Source organism: Pelodiscus sinensis, chromosome 2 (genome assembly GCF_052426305.1).
Source record: "Pelodiscus sinensis isolate ZL-2025 chromosome 2, ASM5242630v1, whole genome shotgun sequence".
Lineage (NCBI taxonomy): Eukaryota > Metazoa > Chordata > Testudines > Trionychidae > Pelodiscus > Pelodiscus sinensis.
The window spans coordinates 160321735-160336387 of record NC_143053.1 but is presented as its reverse complement, the minus strand read 5'-3'; the positions used below and the strand labels follow the sequence as shown (position 1 = coordinate 160336387).

The 14653-nt window shown below is 40.0% G+C and overlaps 1 protein-coding gene across 1 annotated transcript in view; it reads left to right on the top strand.

Moving 5' to 3' along the window:
- Nucleotides 1-14653, top strand: part of ABCA13 (ATP binding cassette subfamily A member 13) — a 267673-nt gene that overhangs the window by 177324 nt on the left and 75696 nt on the right. The window contains exon 47 of the mRNA XM_006136374.5: nt 123-231. Within this exon, the coding sequence (XP_006136436.4) occupies nt 123-231 (109 nt within the window). The remainder of the gene's footprint in view (nt 1-122; nt 232-14653) is intronic.

The window sequence follows — 14653 nt, the reverse complement described above, 5'->3', positions numbered from 1 at the left end:
AAGCACCTAGCTCCTGCAATCTTACATAATGTTGTATTTGAAATTAACTAATATTCCAGGGTATTTGGATCTGAGGTTCTGGTTCAGGCCATCTTTCATGTAATATCTGTTTTCTTTCTCAGGTGTGGTACAACCAGAAAGGGTTCCATTCACTGCCATCTTATTTAAATAATCTGAACAACCTAATCCTGTGGCTGAATTTGCCTCCGTCTGTGGATTGGAGACAATATGGTAATATTTTTCAAAACTCTTTTCAAATGTGCATTCATCTTTTCCTAAAAATACTTATTTTTAAAAGTAAAAAAATGAAAATCAAATAATAACGTGAAAATCTTATGGAAATATTTAAAGTCCCAGCAGAAGGCCAAAAGTAGACATTTAGACATTCATTTTACATTGTTTGACAAAATCTGTAATCCTTAGCACCATTTTGCAACGGCTGTAGGTAGGGCTGGTTGAAGTATTTTGACTAATGTCTAATTACAGTTGATAGTTTGTGTCCAAGCAGCAGAAGACATCCTAGTCAGGACTGGGACTCTCTGTTGTGTTAGGCCCACTAGTCTATATAGCTAGACGTGCTTGTAAGATTTGGGAGGTATTCTTCAAACTGTGGATGGAGAAATCAGTGTAAAGTACTTCAATGGATTGTGGTGGTTTTGTGCTCTTTTAGATGAATAGAGGCTGCATGATAAAAAAGGTTCATGGGAAATGTATGGCATCTTTGAATGAATACTATGTCAAAATTTCTGTAGTCTTCTGGTGGTTTACCCTAGTTAAACATCTTTACAGATAGTTTCTAAGCTGGAAAGCACTGTGTGTATTATCATAGCAAAAGCACAATATGGATGCTGTAGAGATCCAGTGGAGGAGAAAAGAACAGGATGATTTTTAAAAGAGAAAAGGGTCAATATATATAAAAGAAGGTAGAGGTTTTCAAAGGTACCAAAAGCAGTTAGGTTTACCAACTCCCATTAACTTTCAACTGTCTCTTATTTGGTGGAATGAAACTCCTTGAAATGTGAGGTTAATGCTATAGAACATTTGTTGTGGGCTTTTGTTTTTTTGTTTTTTGTATGTGTAAGGCTGTTTGTGGACAGAAAAGGCATTTTTACAAGTACAGCTTTATTGTCACATCTCTGGGATAAGTTTTGATGACATCTGGTGGGATAGATTCCATAAACACGCAGCTCTGATGTAGGGGGAAAAAATTGTGTGCTTTTAGATGAGAGAGAGATTAAAAGTAATTTTTCAAAGTGGTGTTCAAAAGATTACTATGGATTATTAAATTTCAAGATGATAGAATATTATGTTACAATTTTTCTACGTTGGATAATTTCAATTTGAGACACTGTGTTATGGAGTGTAAGGTATATTCTAGCATATTGCTGAGAGAGACTTTTTACGAAGCCTGTTGAGAGGTGTAATCTTCTCTTGCATTAATGCCATTTTTTTCTGTTTTCAAAGAATAACGTGAATAGTACTGTTGAATTTCTTTGTGTGTCTGTCCGTCTGTCTGTCAAGGCAATAATAAGAACTTTCAAAAGCAAGAGAGGGAGAAAAACAAGTTCCCTTCCTACCTTAACAAAAAAAATTTCCTTTACTGCAAGAGTTTGCTAGAATATGAAAGGATATAGTTGTGCCCATAATGCCAAACAGAGATGAGTAGGTGTTTTCATGTGGAACCAAATCTTGGGATATTTTGAGGTGGTCCTTCTTGTTTTACTCCTGTGAATAGTCCCATTGACTCACATAATGCCATCTGCATTAACCCGATCCAAGATCTGAGAAATATGTCTCATGGGCATGAGTTAATTCTGGCTTCTCCTCTGTTAGAATATCAGGGCAGAGATATGCCAGGGTTCTACAATAAGGTTTTGAGGATGAGAGAGATTTTAGGTTTTACAGAACCTAGTTTTGATTAATGGTTTATAAAGATTTTCTCCTGATTTTTTTTAAAAAAAGCCCTGGGTGGTGTGTGCTATTAGTGTGACTTTGATCTTACTAAGTTGGTGTGTATGTGAATGAGAATGGGGATGATTTAGTGACCAGCAGAGATTTCCACTTGAATGTTGTCCATCAGTATTAATAGCAATACTATCTGGCCTGTCCCTCAACAAACTATGTTTTTCGAAGGGATGTTGACATTTCTCCTTTGTTCAGATTCACAAATACAAAATACTACGTTATTGTGGGAAACAATTGCAAAGTGAGAAATTGTTAATTTCACATAGTTTTAATATTTAGGCACTTCATTTGAGTGGATGGTTTTTAAAGAACAAGTGCATCTAGAGATTCAAATGAAAATTTTTGAAGATATTTTATGAAGGTTGTTTACAACTTTTTTTCATTCGTGGTCCTCCAAGGGAATTTAAAGTAGAAGTATGGACCTCAATAGAGTCAGTAGACCCCAGATTGAAAACCACTGTTGTGTTTAATAACAACCTTTTGTGGATCCCTTAGACATAATCTGCAGATACTGAGGGTCCCACAGACCACAGGTTGAAAACCCTTTCTTTATGATAAAGGAGCAGCAGATGACCAAAGTCAAAATACACATTGGTAGACCAGTGATCTATTCTGAAGTGTCAATTCAGAAATATTTTGCTCTCTAAAAGCAGCTTCTCTTCAGCATTTCTGTGAATGGCAAACCTGTTGCCCTATAATTAGGGCCCAACCTAATTCCTGGTCATTTTTGGTCAGTTTCTCAGTCATAGGATTTTCCTGATTTCATCTATTTGAATCTGAAATTTCACAGTGTTGTAATTGTAAGTGTCCTCACCTCCTCCCCCCAAAAAGTGGGGGAGATGTCCCAAGCTTATTGTGTGTGTGGAAGAGGTATTGGGGGTTGATACTGCTACTTATACTTTCACACTGCTGCTGGTTCCACTGCTGCCTTCAAAGCTGTAGAGCGGTGGATGCTGGCCAGAAGCTGTGAAGGAAGATCTGTTGCCATAGGCAGCACAAAAGTGTGGAAAGAATAATATGGTACTGCTGTCCTTACTTCTGCATTGATGCCTGAAGAACTGTGTCCTCAGTCAGCAGCTGCCTCTTTCTGGCTGCTCAGAACTAGGGGTGGCAATACCACAACCTTCACCCCATCCCTAAAAATGTGACTCCTCTTCAGCTCCCTTTTGGGTCAAGACCACAATTTGAGAAACACTGGTCTCCCTCATAAAATCTGTATGATATAGGATAAAAGTGCAACAAAAAGTACACAAAAGACCAGATATTATGAGGGGAGAACATATTGCATGACCTGTGATGTGTTTTTTCATGGCTGTGAATTTAGCAGGGCCCTGCCTATAATGAACCTAGATCTGTTTTCTTAGACAGCCTCTACACTAACCCATCCACTTAATCAGAAGATGCAGGTTTTAAAGGGAAATAAATGCTATTGTCTATCACCTCCTGCATAAAAATGATAGTATTGATCAACAATCACCTTGGCTTACAAATTCTGAGAGACAGCATGAAAATCAAAAGTTAAAGCATTAGCATTTTTTTACTCCTGGTGCAGAGGGGAAATTCAACAGTAAAATGTATCTGTGCTGGGGTTTTTTCATAGTAAATTTTGTTTCATACATGCCCTCATGGTATCCAATGGCCAAATCACATTACTAGGTCACTATTCAAAGAACAGGAATCTATAAGCACAGAAAGATATGGGGTTAGGTATGCAATGGCTATCTATTACAATGCTTGAATTAAGATTGTAGTTTGTCTATCTGTTTTAAACCTCAAACTGGGGGCTCATTTAAGACCAATAATGTGTCCTCATTTATTCAAGCTGAGATATTTTGAAGGCGCCTAAAAGGAGTTAGTCAGACAACTCCCACTGATTTTAAGTAGGAGTTGTCTGCCTGACTACTTAGGCTCCCTTAAAAATGCAGCCTTAAACCCTTTAACTAGGGTCTCACTAAGAGCTCTATGCAAGGGACCTTGTTATCTCTCTCTCTGGTTAGTGGGGGAGGAGGTTATAAAATGCCAATCATCAATGAGCTGCTCTCTGTGAAATGCTCCATAAAATAAATGTTCTAACTCATAGTAAAAGAGAAATGTCTCATTAAACACAAACACCCTGCAAGTGCTTTCAGAAATTCTCATCATAAATATGAATTCCCTACAAGAAGAACATGTGAAAACCTATGATAACCTGTGTCCTTCACTGTTATAAACAAAATCCATCAGTGGCTGGAGTGGAATGACACTTATATATTCATGGATAAAGAATTCCTAGTGTCTGCCACTTAAGTCTGGTACAGTCAATAATATTTTGGTGATCATATTTTACATCCCTCTATGGGCCCTTTCATCCTGAAGCATCCTAAAATGATTCACAGACTAGTTACACTTGCACTACTGAAGTGCAGATACCCTTGGGTTGTGAGGTCCTGGGCAGGCAGATAATACACAGTGTACTACACAATAGACAGAAAAGAAGAAATTTTTTTTTAGGTAATGGGTATAACTCTCAAACTGTCAATGCCGAAATCTGGAACACAATCTATGAGGAAAAGATGAAAATGCACAAATCATGCAGGCCACTTAAAAGCCTGTGGGATGCCTTCCTTAAATGAAAATGACTCTTGGTAACCTCTAATTTCCTGAGTCATTTTTGAGATAAACTATTTGCCAAAATGAGGGCACACCCTATCCTGTGTGGAGCATAGTTAACTTTAACACTCCCATAACCGGTGTACATGGTAATGAGGGGCCATTGAGTAGTAGGTTATTTGGACAAATGCTTACAGTAAAGATGAGCAATAAGATCAAAGGCTAGCCCAAAGCTTCAGGGAATGTACAGCCAATCTTTTGGAGTCTCCTGTACCCAGGCATGTTCTCGGTGATCAATGCCATAAGGAACAGTTTTGGCTGGCTGACAGAGAAAGTAAATGAGCATGAGGACACAGTGGAGCAAATTCTCAGCAACATGAAGTACTACATATTGTTCACGTTCTCATTCCTTCCACAAAGCTGCAGTCTTTGTAACACCTGGCCACGTGGCAAGGGCTGGAAGATGGATTGTGTACAAATTGAGCTGGCCAAAAGTATGTCGAGTTCTACACTACTTGGAGGAGGAAGGCAGGTTCTGTCACACAAGGTGGCCCTAGGCCCCTGTCTGTCTTTATGTTAACGAAAGAAACATTCATGCTCAGTTTTGAAATTGCAATTCCAAGGCACCTTTTCTTGAAACCTCCTGAGCTTAGAGAAGAGGTGATGGGAAATAGGCAGCCCCAATGGAAACTCACCAAAGCAACCTGGCATGTGACAGCATGGAAGCATGCAGACTGCTATACCCTTGAAAGTGTAGAGCATGGGCTTCCTCTGATGGAGCTATTTGTGTAGCGAGTGTGGTGTCTTGGTCCCTGCCACCCTCTCACTAGTCTCCCTCTCAGTCTAGAAACTTGGCTAGCAACAGACTGCACAGAAGCTCAAAAGAGGGAAGATTTCTTGTGCATCTTGATAGGCTAGACCCAGTCTAGCCGTTGGTGAGCTAGATCCTCTGCTGGTATAAATCAGTGTAGTGCTATTAAAGTCTATAGAGATATGCTGATTTACTCCAGGAGTGGATCTGGCCCAACATGTATGATGATTGACTCCAGTATAGGCTGCTCAACCTATTTTCATGCCATGCAGAATATTTTCAGGAAGATGTATGTGGGTATGATAGTTCAGGTAACTATTTTTCTTTTAAACCAATGTCTGTTAAGAGCCACAATATAATAGGTTTTGTATTTTTCTCTGTCTTAAACACCTTTGCACATAACTGCAATTCCACCTTTATATAAAACATATATCTGCAGCTTTGGGATGTCTTTTCTTTTAAAATAATTAAATGTACAGGATTGTGGAATTTCTTCTGTATATGTGGAAGATCAGAGGCAACCCTTGGGACAACTAACAGAATCTATCATAAAATTATCTTCATCCCCAGTGTAAGCCTGTTTTCAGTGATGTTCTTAGTGCAGAAATAATCTTTTTCTCCTCTCCTTGCCATGCTATAATCACACTTTTCCATGATTCTGGTGTCTCATTTGCACAACTGATTATAAGAGTGAGTTTGTAAAAACGACAAAAAAAACAACATATTGCTGCAGCAATTTTCTCTTTAAGCTTTATCTTTTTAATACTATTGGTCTCCATACTCTGCATCATGACACCAATTTAATCCGGAATACATGTTACCATGAATTTACCAGTTCACAAATGCACTGTTATGGTTATAATTACTTTGCTACTAGAATGTTAATTATAAGGCATGACAGCAGCTGTAGTTGAAGATCTTTGGGCCAGCTCTACTCTCATTGACCTGGACATTGATCTAAATGGGACTACATAAGTGGGATGTCACAGATTGCCCCCTGGGTATTGTGTATATATAGAAGGGCAAGTGTTTTCAGTCAGGCTGGTAGTACAACTGTAGAAATATTTTGGGAATCCAGGTGGCTGTTGCTAGTATAAAAATGGATCTGGGTTATTGTTAAAATAGTGAAAGACATTTTAAATTATTTTAAAAATTTGTATTCAGGAAGTGAAGCATTGGTGTTCTACTCATGCAGCTGCTGTTCTATAATAGCTCAACTGTCAGTCATCATCAGCCAATTTAGAATGTATGTGCCTTTTTGACAAAATAATTCAAGCTCCAAATCCAAACCCCACCACAGGGCTGTAGATTGGGGTCATTCCCTTAGGAATGGAGCAGGAAAATATTCCTCCTTTCCAAGTCATGAGGTAATAGTGGAACTACCCTGTGGCTGCTCTTTTAATCTCAAAGCTGGAATAGCCTCATCAGTCCTTCATGTCCTTACCTCTTTTCCCCTCATGCAGTAGTAGAGAATATCTAGCAGATCTGCAAAGGGAGGTACCATCAACCCTGCCCCTCCCACAGTCCCTGCACACCAGGATCCCAGTAGAGCTTGAGTTCAGCAGTTGTGTACACTCTTGAGTACAGCTCTTCTACGGAGCAGAATCACACTAGTTCCTGGCAGGAGCAACTCTCCATGCCCTTGTGAAAATGGTCAAGATTTGTCATCAAAGCATAGGGTTAGAAGGGATCGCAAGGGTTAGTCTAGTCTAACTCCCTGCTAAGATGCAGTCTTCACTATCAAAGACAGATGGACTATCCAACCTCCCCTTGAAAATCTCCTGCGAAGGAGCTTCCACAGCCTCCTTAGGCAATTTGTTCGTATGTGAAATGAAGTGTGTGTGAAAGGTGAAGCACCCGTATTGATAGGAGAAGCCGAAATTTCCTTTATGTTCAGACCAGGTATAACACAGACAGTGGCAGTGCTAGGTTCCCAACCTTGGATAGCCAGTGTGCCTCAACCCTGACCTGGAGAGACCACTTCTCCTCTCAATATCAGCCCCTAACCTGCCTTCCTTGAGCTTCCAGTTCATCTTTATAGGACACTCAGATCCTTCCCTTCTGTTAAGGGAGTCAGTCCACAGTCCTCCTTTTTAGGCTGAGCCTCTGTCAGGGACACTTTCCCCTGCCATGTTCTTCTCCAGGCTGTCTACTCTCTCTCTACCCCTTTAGTGCTACAGAGGCTTCTGGTTTTGTCTTCACCCCCAAAATAATTTTTTTTGCATGACTTACCTATCATGTGACATGTGCTTAGCTCACCTCCTCAGAAGGAGAAAATAAGTGTTGATGAGGCAAGACCCATTGTTGCTTAAAAAGACAGTCACCGTGTGACTTTGGCTGAGAAGTGAACGTATCAATTTCTGATCCAGTCAATCTCTTGCATCACTTGTCTATTGAAAGAATTTCAAATCTTATATACAGAAGTTTGATGCTGCAAGCGTTTCCCCCCGGTAGAGCAGCCTCATAATAGACAAGTACTGCTAGCATGATTTTCCTCCCTTCTGATGGAAGCAACTAACCTAATAATAAGTATTGGTAGAGAGTTCAGGAATTCCTGATTCTTCTTTCTAGGTCAGGTACTCTCCAGAATCACTGCTGCTTTCACCATGTTTGGCAATGTTTTCCATTTAGCACAGCAAACAAAAAGAAACGAGATGATCTACCATATAGTGTCACACCTTTTCCCAATCAGCAATGCAATTGTCAAGGCTGGTAACAAAGATTATATTGTGTTTTTGTTCCCAAACTATATAAAGTGTACAGTCATTTATGGAATAGAATGAAAAAATATATCAGATGTAAAGAACATTTTCCTCAAAAAATGTATCTGTACCATGAACTGTCCAGAAAAAGCCCTAGAAGTAAAACAGCAAAGGAAATTTCTGAAAAAGAACCCTAAGGAAACAATGTTATATATTCAGAACTGGTATTCAGCGGTAAAAGTAACTTAAAATTTCTTACGGATACTGTCTTATTGCAACCTATGTCCCTGCTAGCTTTTGCATCAGCTCAGCCATCTCTTGCTGAAGTTGTGTACCTCGGAGCACCGGTTTACTTTCACCTCTGCTGATATCTCAACAATAAAGACACACAGGCAAGGTTTCACATGTTTCCAAATCCCTTAGTTCTGGTGTGTGGTGACTGGGACATGAAGACCCTGATCTACAGGGATCTGCATGGGTATCAGAGTCCATGTTCGAAGACTTTTATATTAAGGATGGGGCCATAGAGCCTATGTTCCTGTTGACTACAGAAGGCTTTGCTTCAGACCCATAGAAAGGAAATTTGCTTTACAGCATAGTAGAAATATCAAATTTCTTTCCCATCCATCTGATTACTGCCTCTCACTTTGTTGATAGCCACTGCCATTAGCCAGGCTTTTGGCAGGGGTGGGAGAAGGAACAAGCAGAAACCTGCAATTAATTCCAGAAGTTACAACACTGTAAGAAGATGCTGAAGTCTGGAGATAGGGAAGTTATGGGATTTTTTTTGTCATAAATGTCCAGGTCTGTTGTTGGTTCTGTGTTGGCAAAATCCTGTGCCCAAATACAATGCTGTTGACTTCAGCAGAGATGGACAGGAACTTGTATTCAGGGCCTTAGGTTGGCACTTTCAGAAATAAATACATGAATTGGGAGTGCATGTCCCATCAATTGTCACTGTAATTTATGCTCTGAAGTTACTGGTATGCTTTTTAAAACCCTAGCTTAAATCCTTACTCTAAAAGATAAAACATGAATACTTATATTCAAAGACACTTTTTATTGAAGATTAGTGTGCATCCTTGACAGACCTTAAAGTTTCTAGGAAAGATGTTTTGGAGCCACTGGAAAAATTCTGGTGCATTAAATCAACAGAGCAGGGTGTTATTCGTCAGGTATGAAACAATCCATTTTGAATTAATAAATTTGTAAAAAGAAACAGATAGGACTAGAGCTGAATCAATCACATTAGTCAATGTGGCATGACGTGTTTGCCCTGATGAATACCAATTTTTTCAAACTTGCCCTGAAGACTGTTCGTTCAAGTCTTCCAAGTACATTCCATAAAAATCTCTGAATAAAACATGACACGCATCCATTAAATAGAGGCTTTATTATGTTGAACCACCTTATTTTATCAATCATTTACGTTCCTTGATTTGAGTTATGACTCAAACTTGAAGAAAGGGCTTTCAGATATTAAAATTATGTGCTTGGTTTTCAGTTTTACAAAAGTCCCATCATATCAAGTCTAGGCAATAAAAAGGCATATAAAGGCAAGTAAGCAACCAAAATGTACATTCCATTTCCCACTAAAAGCTAGGTAAGGACAGACCTATACATAAAGTAAGTGGGCCCTGGTGATTAGCAGTAAGAACTTCAGGAGCTGATAGATTAGAAAAGTAAAGTTTGTGAAAAAGGAATACATAAAATATTTGTGGGAAGCTACATTTGCTCATTTTAATATAGCATGACATTTTCCAGCTCTATTACTTTCCCTTTCAATTTAGATTATATGTAATCCTTTTCAACAAATTACTAATTAAGAACCATTTAGTACTTTGGAAAGAGAGGAACTTTCAGCATCACTCTGAACTAAACATGACAATGACCAATATTATGTAAAAACAAGAGACCAAGACTAGATATTCAACTCCAAGAATTTGTGTTCACTTAAAAAATTATTTCTTTATTTAAACTGTGTTCTGCTTATGTAAATAGAATGTAGTTACCCCAATAGTTCTTTTTTAAAGAAAGCTAATTACATTGTTTCATTATGTCCTTCATTGTGGATTGCACATTTTCTCTGGATTATGACTCAACAACTAAAGGGTAGCTCTTTAACTAGTTTGCTTTTTCAGTAAATATTGTCATGCAACTGGGTAAGAAATAACTTATTCCCCATGGGTATTTTTCCCCTAGCATTTGTCTCATTTTCTTTTTTCTCTGTGGATTCTGTGATCTTATGATATGACTCCTTGTATGAAATTCTTGACTAGTAGTGGCTTAGTCATCTCTATGCTTTTGTTAGTGTTTCCTCTTAGCTCCTTTGCCATATTCAATAAATCTAGACATTTTTGCGTTCAGAAGGGAAGGTATTTTTCAGGAGGTTGAGAATATAACTGAAGAACTTTTGTCCTTTTGCAGTGAAATGTTTGATGCCATTTCCTCTTTAGTACTCTGCGTGTTTCACAAATTTCTTATTATTTGATTTGGTTTTAAAAATGATTGGAAGCATGGATGACTTTCTTCTGTATAATCTAACCTAAGCAGGTATAAGCTTGCACAGCTATGCATATTTACTCCACTGAGGGACTGGTTCTATCTCTGTGGGACCAGCCTTAGTACTTTGGGTATGTCACAGTTCCCAGGCTAGCTGCATCTCCTTTGGAGTGTTATCCCACCCAGGTGATGGATCTCATTGCTTTCATCTCTCAGGGTGGGACCCTGCAGTGCTTCTCTGAGATCAAGTGCTGAGCTGCAGCTATCCTGTTCACCAACTATGAATGTCTCAGCACGTCTGAATGTATGTAACCCCGGTCCTAGGTCGTCCTCCTTCAGGACCTTTATCAAGTGGTAATTACAGTGACGAATCAGGTTTCATGAAGCAAAGAATTATTTATTCAGAATCAAGGTATTCAGAGAAACAAATCTTCAGACAATAAACAATCCAGCTGAATCAATTTTTCTAACCCACTCACCCTCTCCTTGAATGTTTGTGTAGCTCTTGTTTGTCCCAGGGAGCTGGGAAGACAAAGTGTAACACCACCAGGCAGATTTGAACTTGGTACTTCTGGAGCTTAGTATGGGAGCTTCTACTCTTTGAGCTAAAAGCCAGCTGGCTCTCAGCCCATGCTGTAGAGGTGTCTTGTTCTTAGTTGTTGCTGTGGTCTAGGTGCCATTGCATGGGACAGTGAACCACACTAGGGGTATGTGTAGACTACATGCCTCTGTCAAAATAGGCTACCTGACATAGTCAATGAAGCGGGGATTTAAGTATCCCTGGCTCCATTAAAATAAAAATGGCCGCCGCACTGTGCCAGCTCAGCTGATCATCAGCACAGCGTGCGAGTGAGACGCAGAGTGGTCAACAAGGGAAGTCTTTGTCTACCGCTCCCTTATACCTTGTTTCACATACCCACACACTTAGGGTATGTCTAGACTACATGCCTCTGCCGAGAGAGGCATGTAAAATAGACTACCCAACATAGTTTCATGAGGCATAACGGAGCAGTCGAGAAAGGTTTCCCTTGTTGACCAATCCGCGTCTTGACTTGCGCGCTGTGCCGACGATCAGTTGAGCCATTTTTATATTAATGAAGCCTGGGATATTTTAATCCCCGCTTCATTGACTATGTCGGGTAGCCTATTTTACATGCCTCTGTTGGCAGAGGCATGTAGTCTAGACATACCCTAAGTGTGTGGGTTACAAAAGCATCGGTCATCAGGCAACCTGCATCCACCTCATCTTCCAGTGTGTTTCAGGTCTGTTTGTAACAGAGCCGCATGCCTTCATCTATTTGCTGTCAATTTCTTCCCCTTTCTATGACTTTGCTAGCGAGAACCTAACAAAAGTGAGACTTCAGAAAAATTGGGCCATGAATTGTCTTTTTTGAGCACCAGGCTTTAAGGTTTATCAGGTATCATCATCCACTTTCCTGTCCTTCTATGAGGAGAGCTCCATCTACAGCCAGCACTATAACAATGAACCAGTAAATCGAGGCACACACATTCATCATAATACTACTATCCCCCATGTTCTCTATAGGGTAAATCTGCAAAATCTTCTCCCTCAAAAGCTAAAGGACTCCTGTGCCCAGCATCAATCTTGGGTTTGTTGAGAAGATAAGCAAAGCGATTGGTTAGCTGCCTCGTTTTTAAATAAGAAATAGAATGAGGCTGCCAGCTGCAAGAGAAGAAGAGCTCAGACATTCAAATCTATGTCCAAAATACAGAAAAAAATTTAAGGAACAAATATCTGAATAAGCTGAGTGAGTGGTCTTTGTATCACTAGGGCTGTGTCTACATTGGCAAGATTTTGTGCAAAAGTAGGTGCTTTTGCGCAAAAACTTGCCACCTGTCTACACTGGCTGCAAATTCTTGCGCAAGAACACGGACGTTCTAATGTAAGAAATCAGTGTTTCTTGCGCAAGAACTATGATGCTCCCACTCAGGAATAAGCCCTCTTGCGCAAGTGGCTAAAATGGCCATTGGAGCTTTCTTGTGCAAGAGAGCGTCTGCACTGGCATGGATGCTTTTGCACAAAAGCACATGCCAGTGTAGACGCTCTCTTGTGCAAATACTTTAACGCAAAAACTCTTGCGTTAAAAGTATTTGCGCAAAATCTTGCCAATGTAGACATAGCCTAGGATTTTGCATTCTGCTGAATTTAAATATAGCCTAATTAATTAACACAATCATTCTGGGAAATAAAGAGGGAAATGTCATCCCTATTTTACAGATGGGGAGATTCAGAAAGCATCATGTCTTCATTTTCAAAAGTGTCCACTAATATTGGGTGCCTAAGGATTGGTTTTCAAAGATACAGAGAGCTAGTTCCTAGTGATGTCATTTGGAATTATGGATATTAAGCAATTCTAAGGATAAGGGCTAGTACCCAGAATGAATGGGCATTGTTGGAAAGTTTTATCTATGCAAACTTGGTTAAAGTCATAGAGTCAATGTCAGACCATAGATGAGAGAATAGGAGTCTCTTGCTTTCAGATCTGTGCTGGGGTCCATTCGTCCACCTAACCTCTCACAGTGCTCAATTCCTTATTGTGGCCACAGGTCACACTACCAGTTGAAGATAGGAAGCCTCTACCTGCAGACAGCTGGCCAGCAACTGAGAGGGAACATGTTGTAGCTGTAGGTTCATTAATGGTGGTGCTGTCAGCACCACCACCAACAGCTTAAAACTGATTTGATGTTCCCTTCAAAATAGAAGATCCATTTCAGAAATTTTTATTATATGCAAAGGCCAGTCCCACATGTCAGTAAGAATACCATGAATAGTCTGTGTCTTGTGAAATCTGTCAGCGGTAAACTTTCTACTCTAGCAATTGCTATAAATCAGTTTTCTTTCTAGATTCTTGATCCAGCAGAGCGCTTAGGTACATACTCAGTTTCATCAGTAGAGAGGTAGCTGTGTTAGTCTGATCTTGCAAAAACAAGTTTTTTTAGTCTTGAAGTGCTACATAGTTTTTTCCTTTTGTTTTTTCATCAGTAGACATCAGTACTCATCAGTAGTCCCACTGAATTCCAATGAATGTGGTTAAGTGCTCTCCAGGATCAGAACTTAGCTTTGCAAAAGAGAAGGTTTAGACACTTGTCTTAAAAAAATGAAAAACAGAGATTGCTAGCACTCAGTAATCAGGGGGGCATCACAGATTTAAAGGACTCTAAGGGTGCAGAAGGGCTTAGCTCAAAATAAGCCATGCAAATTGAACTACGTCAATTGCGTTGCTTATTTTGAAATAGCTTATTTTGAGTTTTGGTGCTGCCTACACAGCACTTATTTCGAAACAGAGAACTCTTCCTTTGACTTCCCTTACTCCTCATAAAATGAGGGTTACAGGTGTTACCTGGGAGACTTAGGTAAACAATTGCTGTGGAGCCTAAGAAATTAATTAAAGCCTAAGGCTGTCCCCCCACAGAAGATAGATTCGACCTGGTCATATGTATCTAATCACCGTTGGAATGGAGCCACAAATCAGGCCAGAGATTTAGGTCCAAACCATATATTTTGAAAATAGGACCACACAGCAACATACAACCATACAACTGTAATTGTCCCACCCTAACTCAGAAGGAAAGAGAGACAGAAAGATTCCCGTACACAAAAGGAGTATGCTTTACAAAACTTGGAGGTGGCAATGTGTGCCTACAACCTGCTACCCTGTGGCTAGTTTGAAGCTATAGGGGAGGATCAGCAGGGAGATCCCTCAAAGGTAGATCAGTCCGGATTCTGGAGCAGTCCTCAAGCTGGATCCTCACCTCCATGTGGGTTGACACCTTTAAGATCCGCTGACACCAGTCCTTCGGCTAGATGCACGATCCGTAAGCAGGACACGTAGTGAATAACAACAGTCCCAAAGTCCCACAGTACCAGTCCCAGTTTCCTTAAAAGGGAGGCTTCCCTCACACCTCAGGAGAACACAGCACTATGACTGGACTCAGGCAGTCCTAGTCAGATCACCACGCATGGATGGAGCTCCTCAGGGAAGACGACGACACACACTCACAAAAGGACGGAGAAGAACTAACCTGAGCTCTCCTCAACAGAGGGCTTATAAAGAGTCTAAGG